General features: G+C 42.5%; 1 protein-coding gene across 3 annotated transcripts in view; it reads right to left on the reverse strand.

Annotated features, from left to right (window-relative positions):
- Window positions 1–19,922, reverse strand: part of gyg2 (glycogenin 2) — a 31,982-nt gene extending 12,060 nt beyond the window's left edge. Inside the window, exons 1-9 of one of the 3 annotated variants that reach the window (XR_014799435.1) lie at window positions 19,624–19,922; window positions 16,661–16,799; window positions 14,177–14,351; window positions 13,199–13,361; window positions 12,040–12,166; window positions 10,709–10,895; window positions 9,837–9,959; window positions 9,357–9,411; window positions 9,145–9,276 (exon numbers count right to left, since the gene is read on the reverse strand). Coding sequence is in view for 2 of the 3 variants with exons in the window: in XM_084921649.1 (XP_084777775.1) it covers window positions 9,145–9,276; window positions 9,837–9,959; window positions 10,709–10,895; window positions 12,040–12,166; window positions 13,199–13,361; window positions 14,177–14,351; window positions 16,661–16,799; window positions 19,624–19,630 (1,053 nt within the window). In the remaining variant the exon portion in view is untranslated. The remainder of the gene's footprint in view (window positions 1–9,144; window positions 9,277–9,356; window positions 9,412–9,836; window positions 9,960–10,708; window positions 10,896–12,039; window positions 12,167–13,198; window positions 13,362–14,176; window positions 14,352–16,660; window positions 16,800–19,623) is intronic. The other 2 variants (XM_084921649.1, XM_084921650.1) reach the window with 2 other exon arrangements.
- Between the last annotated feature and the right edge of the window lie 559 nt (window positions 19,923–20,481).

The raw sequence follows: 20,481 nt of genomic DNA on the forward strand, positions 1-20,481 counted from the left end.
CTTGTCCTCTTTGAGGGATAGTCAGTTGGTCACTGTGGAGCTTGGGGCACTCCAGAATAACTAGTGGTTGCACCACTTTACCGTTTGGAACGGTATCTGCGCTTTTTTGGACACTGTTAAATTGAGTTAGGGACTTTAGAGATTAGGCCAGATACAGTTAGAGGCTGATACTGGTTAACTGATCACAAAAAAGTTGGACTTTCTTCGGTTGGACCCGTTAACTTAAATTTGTCAAAATTGTGTAGGCGCTAAAGCTGTCAGGCCTGAGAGTGATTGTAAATATAAGACGTCTTTGTAATATAAAATAACAGAGCTGTGTGTGAGGCTGTGTGTGACGACAGCGCGCTGCAGCGCTGCGAGCTATTTTTAGACGGTGTGTGAACATGCAAATGAGGTGGCTGCTGTGAAGCGCACAGAGGACGTTCGCTTCCTGTTTAGCGTGTTAGTGAGTTTTATAATTATGATTTGCAAACAATGATACATGCCTGTAATTAAGACGCTGATTTTCTGACGAGACGCCCATTAAGCCCAGATGAAAAGTGAGGGCGAGCAAAAGAATGCTGACCTTAACAACTCTGCATTAAAACTGTGCAGGACAGTGACGGACCAACACGGATGATCGGGCAGCAAAAAGGGCGTGCCAGAGACAGGAGGAGTAACTGAGGTCAGGAGGCACCTCAGAATGGACAAAAGCACCAGAAGAAAATAAGCTGAAGGCACAGGTGTCGGGGCTCGGCCAGGAGCTGACCTCTGAGAAGAGCCGGACAGCAGAGCTGCAGAAGGCCGTGGAGCAAAGCAAGGAAAACATCAATAAACTTCAATCTGACGTGTACAGAAAAGACTCTGAGGTTTCTGCCCTCAGTAAGAGCTCAAGGCATCAGAGCAGAAACTGAGCATGGCTCAGGAGGAGCTGGCTGATAATCGAACCCATCAGTCAGGCTTGGAGTCCCAGATGCAGGACTTGAAATCAGGCCGGAGCTTGCTGGAGCAGGAGCTCGCCAAACCTGACAAGAAGCTCCTACAGCAGGAGCAAACCCTGAAGGAGCTACAGAAGCAAAAGGGTCAAGTTAAGGAGGAGCTGGACAAGGAGAAGATGCAGGACACTGGAGAAAAGGACTGCCTCAATTGAGGCCAGAACCAGTATGGACAGAACTTTGAGCAGCAGCACCAATGGATGCAAACAGACTGAAATGGAGGAGGGCAGGACCCCAGGGCACGCCTCAGGCCGTGGTTTACCCAGAACACCAGAACAGGAAGGTGATGAACACAAACACACACAAACACACACATCTACATGCACTGACTCAGAATGAAGAGAAACACACATATGAACACATATGCACTCGTTGATTGAGTAAGAAATGACACACACACACACACACACACGCTTGTGCAATGAAGAGTGATACACACACACACACACACACACACACACACACACACACGCTTGTGCAATGAAGAGTGATACACACACACACACACACACACACACACACACACACACGCTTGTGCAATGAAGAGTGATACACACACACACACGCTGCTGCAATGAAGAATGCTTTACTAACAAATGCTTATGCTGACACGCAAAATGCTGCACACAAACGTCCAAATACAGAATCTGTTACAGCAACAAGAAGCCATTGATTGTTTATTGGTTAAATGTGTTTCATGTCACCCAGAGGGCGTTTGTGTAGATTTAGGGGACAGGGTCTAAAGCAGTTTGGTTATGAAAACAATGTCTGTGCGTGATGTCTGTTTATGGCTCAAGGCCTCGACTGAATTGTTCACTGTGCTTCACACAGCCTGATAAGGAGCAGTGGTACAGAGTGAAAATGATGAATTAACGGTGTGAGTTTTATTTCGGAGCCCCACATTGTTGTGAGTGAGATTTAATTGAAGGAGGAACACACTGAAAAAAAAAAGGGGGCCAGCTCTTGGATTTACGTAAGCATCTCGCGTGTGTTTAACACAATTGCCTCAGGCTTTAAAGCTCTGTACGAAATTCTGGTTTCCAGTGTGAGAGAAAAAGTCATGCAGCTATTAGAGCTAGGTTAATTGATGATTCTAAATTATCCATGAATGTGAGTGTGAATGGCTGTTTGTTTCTATCTGATAGACTGGTCAGCTGTCCGGGGTGCACCCTGCCTGGTAACCTATCACTTCAGGGTTATTTCCCAGCCCTGCTGCAACCAGGATAAAGATAGGAGGATGGTAGTTGTTGTAGACCCATTCAATTTTTATGGTAACCAGGATCTAGACTTTGTTGAACCGTATGCAATATGAAGACAACATGTAGTATTTAAGTGACCAAGTAGTATTTGGATAAAAGTTATTGAATAGTGTTGAAATAAACTGACAGAGTTGTGAAGGATTAAAATATTCCAGGAGCTCAACTTACTCCATCTGAACATGTTTCAATCGTGTTTTATGAACACAACATGCAGGTTTACTGAATATGAAAAGGTTGTGTTGATTTAACTCAGTTGTTTAAGTTTCTGTCAGAGCAAAACATTTGTGTGCAACCAGTGTCCACTATTGAATCAAGTAAATCCAACACGTTTTTTAGGGCAAAAAGGAGTTACGGTCCCTGTATTCCTGCACAATATTGTCCCGGGAGGGAGAAAAACTTTCTGGTGAAGTTTTGGTTGATTTTTGGGTTTTGCTTAACACCAGGTTGATTTCATCAGTGAGGTTTGGATTGTTTTCTTCCTCTAAGAGAGAGAAAGATGGTTTTATGCTTGGACATGTTTGCAATGGGCCCCAGTATTTGTTACTTTATGAGTATTTTATTGGTTACGTTTGTTTTTGCTTTTGTTACAGTGCACTGAAATAAGAACATCTGAGAGGTGTGATCCACCGGTGCTGATATTTTGGTATTTTGTGAGTTCCTGATTTAACAAATCAGCTCTTTAATCCAGGCCTGAGAGATTGAACTTTAAAGCGCTATAAAATATTCTTACTGGAAACAGTCGCAAAGTGTTTTTCTCCATGATTATAATGGGCTTGGGAGAAATTCACTTATATGGGACACTGATCACATGAGAAGTCCTGAGCCTAAAAGGATTGCAGCGAGTCAATCCAGTCAAAAAACAAGGAACTGTTTTCCTTTAAAATGATGACGTCATCTTGCTGGTGGGGGAGGCTCGAATAGGTTGCGCGTGAGACTCCATTATCAGCAACTTCTGGCATGAATGTGTGTGGATGTATGCATGTGGCTGGACTGTGATGGACTGACGACTAAAAGTTTTAACTGATTTGATACTGAGACAAAAACGGTGCCGACTTTAGGATTAGTAAATGTCCACAAACAATTCACCCAGCCTGTAAAAAAAAAAAAAAAAGGTGGATGTTTTGTCTTGCTTTGTTTTGTTTTTGCAAGAACAGAAGGATGACAGAGACTAGAGGGGGAGGCTGTAGCTTCACATGAGTGTGAGCTGCAGACTGAACCCTTTGGTGGCTAATTTTGAGTTACTGATGTTTGCATTAAGAAAATTGTGTTTTAGTAGCTGTGTTTCGATTAAGGTATCACATTATATTGTTGGGAATGTTAAATGCTAAAGTGAAGAAAAGGTTTGATTTCACTCATGACTGAACATGTTATTATTAACCATAGCAGGCTGCTGTAAAGAGTCAATTAACTTTAATAGAGGAAAAAAAAAAAGCCAAAAAAACCTCTATTAATATCTATGAATAACAGGGAAATGGTAGACTTGTCACACTCAAAATGGAGATATGTAACAATAAACACTGGTCCCCGTCATTTAGGTCCTTTCATTGAAATAGTCAATAATTTAGAAAAGTAGAGATATAACCGACAGGGGCATGTGATAGGAGGTGGTGCTGCACAAGAACAAGAGCAAAATAAAGAAGGAAAAATTATTGTGTTTAGCTTTGATAAATTCAAATTAAAATGTACCATTACACTCAGAGGATCAATATGAAATCAAATATATGCTAATTTTGTGTGTGAGTACATGACTGGTGACTGTTCTGTCCTGAGCTTTTGTTTTTACAGCACCCACTTGACCACACCAACAGTTTCTCGCCACCAAAAGGGGGTACTTGCAAAGAATAGGGAGGAATATCATCAGAAGTGGGAAAGGTAAGCCCCAAAAGGGGATGATAACACCATGACTTTCACTTATGGTCAAATTCTTAAAATTTGACCCCAAACATGAAAAATTCTTCAAACATTTAGAGACAGAGTGGAGTTCTAGATAAACATAATGTGCCAAACCACATGCGGATGGAGAGTTGGAATCGATAAGATGGTGAAACAACACGCAGTAAAATGTTGATCATGTTGTTTATGTTTATTCCAGTGTGCAGAGCAAGGTTATTATCGTTAACGAAAACTAACGAAATAACGAAAACTAGAAGTGAAAAAAAAAAACAACATTTTCGTTAACGGAAAAAATAAAAACAAAAAAGTAAAACTAACTAAAACTGTAATGAGTGTTCACAAAACTAACTAGAATTAACTGAATTGATAGCAAACGTGTTTAGTTTTCATTGAGGTGTGCATGTCCTACAATAGTCAAGGGTGAAAGTGAAGTTTAGTTTCCAGATTTCTTTCTTGCCGTCTCATTATGCCAGCAGGTGGCAGCACGTTAGTCGAGTCGTGTGTGTCGCTGCTCCGTCCACGTGCAGGATCATGTCAGGAAAAGTCGGGAGAAAGCGCCAGAGTCCAATTTGGGATTACTTTGAATATGACTGTGTTTGGGATAAAGCAAGTGTCTTGTAGTGGAAAGAGACAAATTATGAGGGACACTTCTAAAGGGAAAAATCCCACAGACCTTAAAGTGCACTTGAAAAGCTCACACAAGAAGGCTAAGCTAGCTTACCTTGAGAAGGTAAGGGAGCACACTCAACCCTCATCCCCAGAAAACAGAAGCTAACCCCAGGCAAGGCAGCGTGATGCATCCTGAGACAACAGGACGGGGAAATCTACACAACTGTGTGAGTCCATTGCCTTCAAAAAGTTTATCAATTCACTTGAACCAAATTTACGAACACCCGGTGCTGCAAGAGTTAATAGTCTCATTTTGTAGTTGCCTGGAATCAATGGTTGTTCATCTGCCTTTATTTATTTATTTATTTATTTATTTATTTATTTATTTATTTATTTATTTAAAGGATCCATAGGTGGGAATGTGAGTTGTCTGTCTCTGCGTGTTAGCCCTGCGACAGACAGGCGACCTGTCCAGGGTGCGGTATGGTAGCTGGAATAGCAACATACCCAAGGATAAGCAGAAGAGCCTGACTGATATGATGAAACTGGGATTTTGTTACACTTAATTATTGCAAACAAAACTAAAACTATAACTGAAACTAATCAAAACTAAACTGAAACTAAGGATTTTTAAAAAATACAAACTAAACTGGCAAACAATTGGTAAAAACGAATTAAAACTGATATAAAATTGAAAATCTGAAATCAAAACTAAATCAAAATAAAAACTAATGAAAATTGCAAAACTATTAAAACCCTGGTGCAGAGATTGGCTAATCTGACCAGCAAATGTTATAAAATGGATTGCCGGAACAGTCAGCGTTAAAGTCACCTTTGACAGTCCAGACTAAGATGGCGTTGGACATCTTCAGGGCAGAAACGGGTTGGTGTGACCAAGGTGTGGTTTGGCTTGTTGTATGTATATTTCGAGATGATATGGCTCTGGATGGACCAGTTACCAGGGCATGGAAGGAGGACGGACTCATTAAATGAGGAGAAGGAATTTCCTGGGATTGGAGATCCTCTGGGTGAGTGGTTGACTAAAAGCATGCATAAAATAAAAGCTATTTTTTGTTATTGATTGGTGATAGATTGTTAATTGGCCACATTTACAGCTGTATTGACTTGTTGTGGACGTAGTCTACTTCATGTTTAAGCACTCTAATTAACAGATTGGAAATAGTGACATTAAAGGAAGAGTATGCAGCACCACCCTGTCAGACGCCAGTGACGGTGGGGCTCAGTGGTGAATCAGGTGAGCTGCATTCATGGCTGAATCAAAACAAAGCTTCCCCTGCTGTGGTCAGTGAGGGGAAAACAGGGGGAAATAAAATTAAAAGAGGCATGGATAAACGTTTATGTGGGAAGTTTATAAACGGGATAAAAGGGGGTGTTTTACTGTTATTTTAGTGTCAGGATTATTATTACATGAGAATCATATAACAAGCATTGCGTTAATCATTTATTGAAGCTATTGACATTATATTAACATTTGTGTTCCAGTGATTGTCATAACCTCAGGTTAATCTTCTATTTACAGGTGTCAGGATAATCGTATGATCTTCCATTGCAGGTGTAACCATGATCATTTTTATACATATTGCAGTTTGTTGCTCATTATAGAGTTGTGCTCAAGTTAATAAGGGTTAAAAGCTACAGTCAGCGCGATGTTTGGCTGATCTATGGACTGGAGTGACTTTGGGCAGGGAAGGCCGCACACGCTTACATTACACTGATATCATGTTATTCTTTGTAATCTTTTATTCAGTTATATCGTTTGTTAAGTTTTAAGTAGTGGCAGTTGATTAAACGACATTCATTTAATATTACATACTTGATTGAGAGCATTACACACCGATCAACTTAACAAATCTGGAAAACCTTGTAGCTGCTATGTTGGGTCTCCATGAGGGACAGTTGGCTCCAGGAGATAAGTGGGAGTCAGTGCCTGTCCTCGGGAAGGAGAGCATGTTCCTTTGCTGTGTCAAAAGTAGTCAACAGGTTCATATTGAAGTGAAGTTCATATTAATACAGGTTTTGTTTCTTGGCAATTCTGCGGACGCAGGCTCTGGGCGGAGCCAGGAGTTGAACAGATCTAACATGACAATTAAATTGATTTCATTCCCTGGCACAGGATGACAGGACTGGAGCAACGACACTGGATGGGTGAAAGTCTGATACTTTCTAAAATATATGGTCACTGACCTTTTCTTTAATTTTCTAGCTCCGTTGATTTGACACATGGGAATGTGTCAAAAAAGGGGGGAAGTTGAGTTTTAACATCAAACAGGGGTTATATGAACATTTTTATGACTTCATTTGTGTTTTAATAACTTAGGTACGGTAAAGCTTAAGCTAATAGTGACGCAAGAGGTCTCCGGACTTTTTTAGAGAATCAGTGAGAAGCATAAATCATTATTTCCATGTTTAAGCGTTCATCATTGAAATGAATTGAATAGCATTTAGAAGATAAAAGCCTGTGTTCACGAGAAGCTGAGTACCACACTGGAGAGGAAACCGTGGGACGGTAGGTGGAAGGAAACACATGATTTTTGTGAAAACGGGGGGCAAAGGTTAGAATTAAAAATGGCTAATTTGTTTTTGATGTCTTTTGTTAAAATGAGTGGTTTTAATAATTTTCAGACACACCTTGCAAATGTGCTTATAAGGAGTTGGCACTTGGTCATAAGCTTCGTCCGGCGTGATGGTCCGGACTGATATATTGCAGGTATTGACTTTGAGTGCAGAGGGCTAAATGCAAACACGCTTACACACACATAGGATATGATTAGAATAAGTCCCTGGGACATTCTGAATATTCTAAACCAATTCTGAATCACCAGAAGGTCAGTAGATAACAACAGTAGATTATTAGGGCTAGGCAGAGAGGTGTTTGGGTTTTCTGTCTCTTACAGAGAAAGGAACAGACACCAGACGAGGTCACAGATATACGAGGATCCTTCGCAGCAGAGGCAGACACAGTGACTGCCGAGACACCAACTGGGTCCAAGTGTCATGGCGTCTGGGCTCCGATTAGTCACCTCAAAAGGATGGATCCCATAAACACAGCAATAACCATGAAGGGGTTGGTGGAGATCCAGGAACACCAGACCAACGAGGTTCGAGAGGCTCTTGGTCAAAAGGGGGACACGTTCCTGTTCCTTTTTCTGGGGGACACAGCTGTGACCCGAGGATACACAGATTGTTGTTTGACATCGGGGCAGAATAATCCCCTGATCTGTGCAACGACTGAAGGGTTGTCTAACCCCTGAGGTTGAAGAAAGATGAGCAGTGGATCACCCAACTGGAAGACACTGGTGGCTGCAGCAATAAAATAAAGGCTAAAAGCTCCTCAGACAGAGGTTCTAGTCTGAGTACGTCTGAAGGGTATAAGGAAGCACCAAAATAAAGCTGTGGGAGAACTGGGGAGGGTCATCTGTACCTGCTACTGTTGGAATAATAGTTCTTCTTGCACCTGGACTGCGCAAACACAGAGGTCATCTCACATATGGTTCGTCCAACAGGGGGACAAAGGGCCTCAGGCGTAAGAAGAAATGAACCCGGCCGCATTGGACTACAGGGTGTAGGTGTGCTCTTTATTCTAAAGAGCTCAACAGGGGGACTGTGAGATTATAATATTATTTTATGCCATGTTAGACCCTTAATTAAAGATGGTGAATTATTATGTAGTTTTAGTTTGCATTATTCTCCTGAATTAGAAGAAGGTGATAACTATTGCATTTGTTAAGCTGATTTGCATTACATTAGACTGCTGGGTGATTGTGAATGAATGATATTGTTTTATGATGCATTATACTGCTGAGTTATGAGAAATACTGTTTGCAGAAAGTCATCGCCTTATTTGTCTGATTAGAAGAGAACAGAACATACTGGAGTTTTCTGCCCCATCTCAGCAGGAGCAGATAAACAGGGAGCCAAGGTCGTAGCTTAGGCGCCGTGTGAGAGAAAGAATGTGAATGTTTAGGCTTTTATGATTAGGTGGGGGCCACTAGAGGCTATAAGAGTTTGATCAATGCTCCACCATTTTGAGATCTGATGCTGTCTGCGTACGGTGTCCATCTCCCACGCGTGTGATCATTAAAATCATCGTTTGACTCAACCCGGCCGGACCAGTGTTGTTATTGTGGTTTTTCCTCTTGTATCCATCCCCAATATTTGAATCCGTAACATTACTCAAGAGTTGCTCTGAGCCTGGAGAACGTGCTAATATTTCCACACTACGTCTGAGGGGCCGTCAGAACTAGTCTAAGGAATGACATAATTACTGTTTCATTTTCGATTCTGTTGACAAGCAAAATCTGTAGATTATTACAACATAAATTGTTTTACAGAACATAAATCTGGCAGCTGTACATTCATACTTCTGTGTGGTTTAAAGGACTACATACAGGATCAGCAGCCGTGTCTGCAGGAACGTCACTGCTTTCAGAGCCTTCTGCCCCCAAAGGTGGATCCTCAGCTTCTGACTCCTCAGATGATCTCGACTCCTCCTCCAACTGTGTGCCATCTGTGTGGGAACACTGCAGACGCAGGAATCATTTTACTAAACAGCAAACATGACTGTATGTGCCGTACGCTGTTGTAAAAGCGTCTACATCACCTGATCGTGGGGATCGTGATAACTCTGCTGATGCATGTTCATAGCTGTGATCATACTGGAGGGAATGTGGTTGTTCAAACTAATCGTACAAGCTTGTATAAACACAGTGCATCAAGTTGTAATGAATTAAACAAATGACCGAAAGACAACGAGAAGCTCGGAGGCCTGTGGCAGACAGCAGGCTGACATACTCACAACTACTACAATCATTACTATGATATATGAAAAACACAACTAGCTAATAAGGTTATTCATTAAGCTAATTAATGTACTGATAAGAGATTATATCGAATGAGTACTTACAGGAAAAGTCTGACTTGTGTTTAAAGTAGTTAATCCCCCTACTCTGACTCATGAGATGCACAGCTATGACAATTATATTTAGGAATAAACAAACAAAAGCAAAAAATGATGCTTCAACAAAACACAGAAACTGTCCAAGAGCTTAACATACAGATCAGCATGTCAGTCTCAGCTTACCACAGCTGGTTCAGACTGTGAATAAAGGTACTCTGGAGGAGGAGGAGGAGAAAAATGTGCAAGCAGTGAATTCGAGGTGTCCAAGTTTTCTGTAAACGGCATCTTGGCTTCTCTTTCTTGGATCTGTACGAAGACAAAAAAAAAAAAAAAAAAAAGGAGGATAGTAAATGTTGGGCTGACAACCAAGACCAGCGCTACACAGCCATCTGACACGTCTAGCTGCCGATCTGCACGTTCATGTTGCAGCCAAACTCTGCAGCAACTTATGTGACAGATTGACAAATCTTCAGCTACAGAGGGAGAAGTCAGCAGTGAAAACTGGTGCTGGAGCGGCTGTAGAGAAAACGTGCAGAGCATCTGCCAAACGTGGCAAATGGTCGACTTCCTGCAAAGCAACACTCTTCACAATGAAACAAACTCCAGCAAACTGGTGACAATGTATCCTTACATGAGTACCATGCAGTTCAACAAAGCATCGGATTTAACCCAGACAGTGTGAGTAAGCCAGTCTGGTACCTTCACTACAACATCATGACAGTGATACTGGTTTACTAACAAGGACGCCACCTGTGAGCTGCTGTACTACACAGGCACACGATGGTAAAGCAGAGACATCTCGGGGGTTTCACTATCAGACTGACGGCTCATCCCATGTGAACGTATGCATAGCTCAGTTGTAACTCATGATGGTAACGTCTGCTGCTGTTTAAAGCCAATCTTTAGCTTCAGATGTCATTTTTGTCTTTGTCCCACTCAGATCCCTCCCTTTGACTCCTGGTGTGTGACTTTGGACCTCCACCCACCAGTGAGTCCCACACCTGTTCCGTTTCCCCCCCGATTAAACCTTTACCCGCCCTCATGCACATTCCTACCTGTTGTGGTTTCTTCTGCTCTTGCTTGGGCTGGACAACTGGAGCAGATGACACTGTGTGAATAAGGTATTCCTTCCACCACAGAGACACAAACTGCTCCATGTTGTGTGAGTAGCTGCTGTTTCCCTGCAAGTTCCAGGGTTTGTCTGCTCCAAGGAAGTGGATGATCTTTGCATTGTGGCCAAACCTGCAAGAACAAAACTGTAACTCCAACATGTCCAACTGTGGCTGTAAAACCTGTAACACAGAGAAGACTGAAACCCACACGGTTCAGAGTATTTCCCAATTTATCAATTCCTCAAACCTATATTTATGTTCCAGAAGGTTCATTGGAGCGCCATCAGCTGTCACCGTTTGTTTTCTGTGAGTTTATTCTCGTTTCATAAGAACTCTATCAGTTGTGTTCAGACTGTAAGATTACATTCACAGTCAATGCAGAGATGCACAGTTAGCTCAAATTAAAAACGAACAACAGAGAACGCGCAGGGCTTAAAAACCATCCTGATTTCTTCTGCGTTTTTGTGTACCTAAAATTAAGGTACACTACAATACTACAGATGTTATACTAAAAACACACTCAAGCCAGATAACTGCAGCATCCAATCAACGGTCGCCTTCATAGACAAGCTGAAAAGTGTCACACTAACAAAGAGATGAAAAAGAAGCAAAGCGTTGCCTAAAACACCAGGACACATTCACACCAACAGGATTATGGACTGGTGGCCTTCTGCTACAGCACGTTTCTATGTATAAGTGCTTTCTAGCCAGCATTTTTCATACAGAGCTTTTCATGCCACATTCAAAACTGCAGCATTAAGACTGATACAGCAACAGTTGGACATGTATATATCATATATATCATGGAGCATTCAGGAGTCTGGAAACTTGGCAGTTCTGCACCGAGCACAAGGGTGAACGGTCAGTGAGGGCGTGTGGAGTCAAATTTAACGGTTCTGCTTCGACGGCATTGTGCAAACACATCCTGCACAGATGGAAGAGGACAGCTAAAGCAACAAGACGAGCATAGAAAGTCCACCTCTGAAGAAAATCAGATTTTGGAGTCCAGATTAAAGAGATTTCTCAGAGTGATGTCAGCGACTGATCTGTTATCCAAGTTTTATTTCAGTGCCGACTGCACGTCTAGCAAATATGTTTTCACCTCAGTGATGCAGGCAGCAGATGGTGCTCCTGTGACAATAAATACAAAACTATTTGATTTATGCCCAAAATAATGACATGCATTATAGGAGTAGAACTAGCTTTTACATATGGAGATATTTAACTGTGGGTTTTAAGTGGAAAAGAACCACAGGCAGCGCAGACACACTCACTGTTGGAAAGCAGGAAGGTAGCTGTAGACCGAGCTGGCACTGAGGTTGTAAACAAACGGCAGGTGTTTACTGATGTCTTCCACTGACCAGCTACTGAAGAAAGAGTTCAACAGTCCTTGGTCTCCTCCTGTCAGCACACAAGAACAAAGTCCACAATAAAAACCATACATTGAGTTTGTTTTATCTTTTGTTCCCCTTTTTTTGTGTGAATGTGTAACAATTACCCAGGTTTGAACAATAAAGCAACACAACATTTACAAGGACTGCGGCCATTATTTTAGTAATCCAGTATCCTATTGATGTTTCCATGCATTAATTGAGTTTAGGCCGCAGTTGATAAACGAAGCATCAAAGCAAAGAATTTGTCCTCAGATCAGCTCAACGGCTGCAACGATTCATCGAGTAATTCAAGGAATTAGATTTTTTTTTAAATCCTTGAAACAAAGTCCTGATATAAAAAGCTGAAAACAGGCCAAAATCTCAATATTCTTTTATTTTATTCTTCCTAAAGTTTGGTAGGTGTACAGGTGCTAAAGGATCCTGCACATTAAAAACATGATGTTATGTCAGTGCATTACATTTGATGCAAAGCTGTCCAAGAGTTCATTGTGAAAGGGTTAACTGTGAGATCCACACCCACCAGAGGCTGCCTGTGCGTGTGTGTGTGTGTGTTCCTGTCTAGCTATCTTTGTGAGGACCGACATCTGCATTCTACTATACTTGTGAGGACCGACAGTCACTTGTGAGGACACACTCCTCACAAGTTTGAAGACATTTTTGAGGCTCAAAATGTGGTTTTAGTGTCAGGGTTGCAATTAGGTTATGGTTAGGTTTAGGGTCAGGGTTAGGCATTCATTTTTAATGGTTAGGGGAAGGGGCTAGGGACAGCATTATGTCAGTGAAGTTCCTCACTACGATAGCTGAAGTCCTGGTGTCCTGGTGAGGTTAGGTTGACATAATATAATGCATTTCTGAATCAGACCAGTCACCGCTCTCTCCCTGATCAGAACAAAATCAAAAGCTGACTGAATATTTTTGTTGGGAATAAAACATCATTGACTTGCTTTCTATGAGCACATGACTCCAATTAGTTGAGCCATTGGAATTCAAAGCACTGTAGCTCATTGCTTGTGCCTGAGCCCGTGGAGTCGTGTGTTACCATCAAAGCTGCCGTGGCGACTGGCGTGATCCAGCAGTCTGGTGTGAGTGTGCAGGGACGGTCTGAAGACAAACACTCCCGAGTTGAAACAGTCGGGCCAGCCGGGATCAGGAGCGGCTGACAGCTCGTCCCTGTCAAACAGCTCGTCCACGTTACACAGCACCTGAGGAGACCAGAGGTCATCTAAACTCACATCTACACGGACTTCATCCACCTTAAGTTGACATCTGGAGGTATACATGTTACCTTTGTGTAGAAACAGGCGTCATAAGGGATAAAAAAATAAGTTTTAGTCTTCAAATGTGCTTTTTTACAGAAAGCATGAGAACATTACTCATTACAGAGCCTGCTGTGAAACACCTCAGCTGGTTTCATTCAGTAGGAACATATTTGACATCACTGAGCCATTAAAGATGTTGGCCAACAGGCCACATCAGAGCTGCATGGGTACTAAAAGTGACTTCCACACACTGTGGACTTTATCATAGGTAATGAACCAGTGAACCAGCCTGCCATTGATCCGTTTCAGTGTAACACTCCAGCTGTTCCTCTGAACACAGATCACAGCTGCTGTGAAGTTTGAAGGCGAGCAGCTTATATGTGTGTTTCTGCTGTTGTTTGTTCCTGGTCAGAAGCACAAACCCCCTCAGTTCACCTGGAGTAATATATCATCACAGACTTTCTACAATTACATCCCACTCTAATAAAAAACGAGCTGACTGTTCTAACCTGGCTACAGCACCGAAAAGAAAACTAGGGTTGTTCTTGTTTTTATTGTTATTGTAACAAACTCTTTTTCTATGCTAAATGAAGATATCTGAGAGACACCATTTCCTCTGTGCTCAGAAGGCGACTGGCTCAAATGTGCCTTCACTACAAGGACACAAGGGAAACTGCTACCCACTCCTCCCACCCCGAGTGTTTGTGATCCTCCCCTCAACCAGCTTCAGACATATTGGCATGTGTCAGTGAACTCACCAGAGTGTCGGCATCCAGAAAGACGCATTTGCTATACTGTGTCAGAGTCCAGCAGTGGATCTTAGTGAAAGTGATACCGAGCTCAGGACGTCCCAGCAAGGACAAGTGGTGGTAATCTTCACTGTCCATCACATCCACCACAATCACTTCATCAAACACATCTTTAAGGGCGAGTCTGTCGGGCGATAAATGTCAGTATATGATTTTTAGCAGATGCACCTTCAGAGCCTGTTTGTTCAAGAGTAATGGGACACCTAACATTTTCACACACAGCTCCCATTTCATCTTATGTTTGTTGCTCCCCTCCCAATAACATCTGGCCAGTATGCCAACTTAACGTTACTTCATGTAGTGACAAATGTGGGTCACTTACTTCACTTTGAATTTTTCCTATATGAAAAGAAACCAAACCACAACTACAAGTTTCATCACCTGGTTCAGACCAGAGTAAAAGTATTTACAGCACTTCACTTGTTCTGCATTTTTTCATGTTACAGTCCCAATTCCAAATTCTACACACACAATAACCCATAATGGAAAAGTGACAAAGTCTGGATGCAAATTTATTTTTTTTAAAAAAGCTCTTACAACAGTTGGATAAGGATCGAATGGCTCGTAGAAACGGGCAAGATGGGCCCATACTCCCAAAACACCTTCCACAGAACACTGAGGGCCACGGTTGAATGCCTTCTCCAAGTCCACAAAACATGTGCACTGGTTGGGTAAACTCCCATGCACCCTTGAATATCTTTGAGAGGGTAAAGAGCTGGTCCAGTTTTGGGACGGTCCTCCTGTAACCGAGGTTTGACTAATGCAGGCGTGTCCAACTCCAGGCCTCGAGGGCCGGTGTCCTGCAGGTTTTAGACGTGTCCTTGATCCATCACAGCTGATTTAAATGGCTAAATGACCTCCACAACATGTCATGAAGTTCTCCAGAGGATTGGGAATGAAGTAATCATGTGATCCAGCTGTGTTGACCCAGGGTGAGATCTAAAACCTGCAGGACACCGGTCCTCAAGGCCTGGAGTTGCCCACCCCTGGACTAATGGATGGTGGGCTCTCCTTTCCAGCACCCTGGCATAGACCTTCCCAGGGAGGCTGAGGAGTGTGATCCCCCTATATTTGGAACACACCCTCCGGTTCCCCTTCTTAAAAATGGGAACCACCACCCAGGTGTGCCAGTCCAGAGGTACCACCCCTGACCATGCAACATTTCAAAGCGTGTCAACCAAGACCGCCCTACAACATCCAGAGCCTTCAGGAACTCAGGGCGAACCTCATCCACCCCCGGGGCCCCGCAACCAAGGAGTTGTTTAACTGCCTTAGTGACCTCAGCCTCAGTGATGGAGGAGTCATCCACCCGTCCCCAGACTCTGCGTCCTCTACAGAAGACGTGTCATTGGGTTTAAGGAGGTCTTGGCTCCAAAGTCCCACAGGCTAACCAAGCCTGATAGAACTGCTTCTTCAGCCTGATGTCTCCCTTTATCTCTCGTGTCCTGAGCTGAATGTACATTTCTGTAGGACTCAGACAATGACTGTGCACCAACATCTCCCACCTGACGGAGTTTGATCAGTTCATCCACCAGGCTGTGAGACTGCTGAACTCTTCCCTCCCGGCTCCCAGCCAGCAGAATCACCAGATTGGCAGAAGTATAGGAAGACAGACTGGACTCTACCCCCCCCCTCCCACCATCCACGCACACTCTCCAACAAGGAAACACTCTCTGAACCAAGAACTAGAAAACATTCCTGACTGGAAACAACTACCTCTGCATTGCAATTGCACACACCTGCTGCTATATATTTTTAGTATTTCTTTTAGCACTATTTATATTATTATATTACTATTACTGCTGCTATAGTCTTATGCTGCATTAAAACAAAAACCCCTACCAACCACAACCTGGGACTACCTCAAGTAGACTAGTATACTATTTTCCAGGGAACACTGTTGGAACACTTTATTTTATTTTATCTATTTTTAGGTCTTATTTAATATTACCTTATTGTTAGGGCTGTTTTTGTTGTGCATCTGCACTTTATTGTTGTCAATGTCTACGCATGGGACAGTGTGAAACGTAATTTCAATTCCTTTGTATGGCAAGTACATTGAAGAAATTGACAAATAAAGTTTTCTTCTTCTTCTTCTTCCACAAAGCAGAATGAGAGAATCTGCCCAAAATTAGATGCATCAAGCTTGTAGAGTCATACACGAAAAGAACTGAGGCTGCAATTGCTGCAAAAGCTGCATTAAACACAGGCTGTGAATACTTATATACATATGAAGATTTTTAGACTTAATATATTTTGGAATAGGGCTGTAACAGGACAAAATGTGGAACGAAAGCTTTCTGGAGCCACTGCATAAAGATGAAAACACACTTGGAAAAGATATTTAACAATGACTGAGCATACTTCGAGCACACATGAGGGAGTGAGACTAAATTCTTTTAACGTTTGCCACATGGTTCATCATTCTCCCACCTTGACTGCTCAGAGACATTTGGTGTGATCATGGCAACTATGTGGCGAGTTGTTCCGTGCCGCCGCAGACTTCTGGCCACTACAGCAGCTCCCATGCAGTAAGAGTCTGTGGTGGCAAGGGTCACAAAAGCCTCCCCAGCTGGAGAAAGAACAAAAAGACCCCATCAGGCTGACTGACCCGGCTGACGTGTGTTTGTCATTTAATCTTTGTTGGATTTGGTGTTTCTTTGTTGCAGCAGGAAAAGTAACCACTGCATGGTTTGACTTTTACACGAGGTCCTGATACCCTGTTCACACTGAGAGTTAAGTAACAGTGACCATTTCACAAGCGATATCAGTAAAGGCATGTTAGAAAAGAAAAAAAAAAAAAAAGACTACTTGTAGTATTTAAAATATTTCAGGATCTTTGTGGAACAAGGAGCTATTTTAAATAAAGAATACAATTCAGAAAGCCACTATAGACAGATCCAGGCCTGCCCTGGTCCAAATCCATGCACTCCACCCCAGACACTGTTTAATGACCCATTAAGGAGCCTATGATAGGTTAACATCAAGCAGATGCACTTCTAGTAAGACCAACTCAGACTAATTTTGGTCATTCTCAGTGGAAAATATGTTGAGGTTCAGACTCTGAAACTGTACCTTTCAAAATGTTATTTGACAGAATTTAAACCCAAATCTCTCTAAACCAGTCGTAACATGTTCAGAACACTGCACTACGTTTTACAAGTGCCTGTTTTCAAGCTTACCTCACGAAAACCAGTAAATGCACCAGCAGTGCATCATATTGTTGTATTGAGTAACTGTTTAAATTGTTTTCACTTTGATCTGCAATAAACTAAAGTGATTTCCATTATGCTTTAATGTTTTAGCACGTCTGATGTGTAGAAATCTGCAGCAGCACTGAGAACACACTCAGCCATAAAATAATAAACTGGAGCTAAAATGTTTTATCTTACTGCTCCGTGTGCTAAAATCACCACACGACACCATTCAATCTGTGGCATTTTGCACCAGCGTTGCATTTTACTGGCACATTTTCTACCTTCTTTACCAGTTTTTAATCCCCATTTGAGAATGTCTCTGGAGTAGTTGGAACACATCAAACCTGATCATTAGATCGCCACTGCTACAGATGAGCTAAATTCACTTTGTAGTACAGGGCGCAGGGGCCTGTACTGTAAAGTCGGTTCAGCACACATGTGACCTCTCAAGGTGGGTAGCAATACACGGGCGGTAGCAGAAGGACCTCTGAAACATGGGGAGCTCTACTGGCAGGAAGATAAATATAAGAGTAATGTGAGAATAAACGCAAATATGAAAGGGTAACTGCATAATACAGACTGAAGTAACCTAAGCTGATGTGAGTTCGTAGTATTAAAAGAAGGGTAGGGTTACTTTAAGCACTTTGGTCAGCTGATACATCAATGCCTGTGGAGTGGTCAGCTCTGCAAAGGTACCATCAAGGCTGAAAGTATATACAGGTTTTAGAGCAGGGGTCTCAAACTCGCGGCCCGGGGGCCACTTGCGGCCCACGTCACCCCTGCTTGCAGACCAAATTTTAAGTGAAGAATTATAATGCAGTTTGGCCTTTGAAGTGACTTTTTTTGTTAAAATAAGTGATTTAATATGAAGGCAATATGAGCAGAGAGCACAAACATGCTGAGGGATTGGCTGTGTTAGTTCACAAACTAGTGTGTAGCACAAGTGCTGCCGTGTGTGTGCACAGACACAGAGGACCAGTGTGTTTATTTGGTAGTTCAATGAAAGGATTCGTTTAGTGAAGAGGGAGGAGCAAACAGGCTTGTCATACAATATTTGACATAAAAAAAAACATTTTAGGAAATATTTGTGGCTGTTTTCTTGTTTGTTGGGGTTTTTGTGCTACTCGAACACTAAAGTGGCCAAAAGTGGCTTGTTTAAGTTTGACACCCCTGATTTAGAGTCACACGGAGTCCAGACGTGTGTTTTATTTCTGCTGTGTTTTTAGAAAGGCATGCCTTTGTCTGGGTTGTGAGCTGACCAGCCTGAAAACTACCATCTAAAAACATTTGAATCTTCAAGAAACAACATCAACAACAAACTGGTTTCGGTTTTCAACTTACTTTGTTTTTAAAAAAAATACAGTAGATTTCTAAGTTTAAACAGCTGAGATGCTCGGATCAAATATGGCTTAAAGATATCTGCATTCTGTTTTGATTTACATCTACACAAAGTCCCAACGTTGGTAACTGTGGTTGCACATTTAGGATGGGATGTATTTTAGGTGGGATTTGTGTTGTTGTTGTTTGTGTGTGTCAGTAAAAGCCACAGTCACTCTGCAGGGGTCAGTAGTTTTACAGAGTGGCTGCATCACCACCATAGCAGTGACACAGACACAGGATTGAAGTTTTGTTGTGAATGTAAGTATGTTTTAATAACCTTTAGACTTGGCCTCTGCCGGGAACACTCTTAATAATAAATAACAGCCCACTGCTGGTTCTTCTGATGCGTGGATACCTGGTTACACTCCTATTGTGGTTGTAAATCACGCGTCACGTAGAGCACCAAGTGTGCATGGCTTAATATCCCGAGCATGCAGTCAGATCACAAGCATGTTAACCTTTTGTCTGCACGAGTGTCACATTTCACGCGGCTCACTGTGTGGGAGAGTGTTGGGGAACAGCAAGCAATGACTTTCATGTCAGAATTACTCACTGCGCCGTTTTTCATTGACTGGAAGCTTGAGCGAGTTACGACTCAGTTAATGAAGTTAACCTGTGGAGAGGTTAACTGAGTTACTACTGCAGGCTCTGCCTTACATATAAAGCGCCCTGAGGCGACTGTTGTTGTGGTTTGGCGCTGTATAAATAAAACTGAATTGAAAGAAGGTCACGCACACTGACGCGTATTTGATTCCTCAGTAGAACAAAGTATAACGTGATAAAGACTAGATCACGTGTGTTAAAGGAAAAGTCACCTACCTGACATTTCTGTTGACAGAAACTTTGTGCACACTTGACAGCTGCACTTATCCACAGAGGAGATCAGGAATATGCGGCACGTGTGTGAAAGTCTCCCTGCAGTGCTGTGGGAACAGCCAATCACAAAGGCCCAGAGGACAGACCCGGGTTAGCAGCGGCTAAATCCCGAGAAACGCCACCAAACCACAGCTCATTCAGTTGTTCCTCCCGACCGTGTGACACTGGGCTGCTGCTGGTGCTGCTGGTTACCTGTTTGCTCAACTGGTCATTCAACCAGCACAAAGGAAGCTTTGACTGATGTTGTGCAACACACTCTGCCCTAATGCCCCTTTGTTGACCGCCCTCCTTTCACTTTACATACGTGACAGGTTACCAACCAGCCGGTGTTTCGGCTCGACACCCCCGCTCTGTGGTGGGCTGTTACTGTTTGTAACGAACTGCTGCAAAAAGGAAGCTGGCCATCACAACACGAACACCTTCAGTAAAAACAACGTTACTCGTCATTTATTCAGATATAAGTTTACTTAGTGTGAGTAATAACTGTGCATATGAGCAGTGAAATGCTTTAATGATGTAGCTTTTATCAAAGAGAACAAATCCTGCATTTCATGACTTATGTGGCTGTAGCAGCTTTTCCCAGCAGCTCTGCAGCACCGCACTACAGACGGATTAATAAAGTCTAATCTAATCTATTTTATGGACTTTTGTGTCATTGATGGCATTAATGTATCTTTTAACAGACACCAGCATTCACATGTCTACCTCACAGGTGTGACAACCAACCCCAGGACCAGTGCGATGCCCACCTGACCCAGTGACAGCTGCCTATTATGAGCTCAGTAAGCCTTTGAGATGTAA

This window comes from Perissodus microlepis, chromosome 23 (genome assembly GCF_051167445.1).
Source record: "Perissodus microlepis isolate ML-2025 ecotype Zambia chromosome 23, ASM5116744v1, whole genome shotgun sequence".
NCBI lineage: Eukaryota > Metazoa > Chordata > Actinopteri > Cichliformes > Cichlidae > Perissodus > Perissodus microlepis.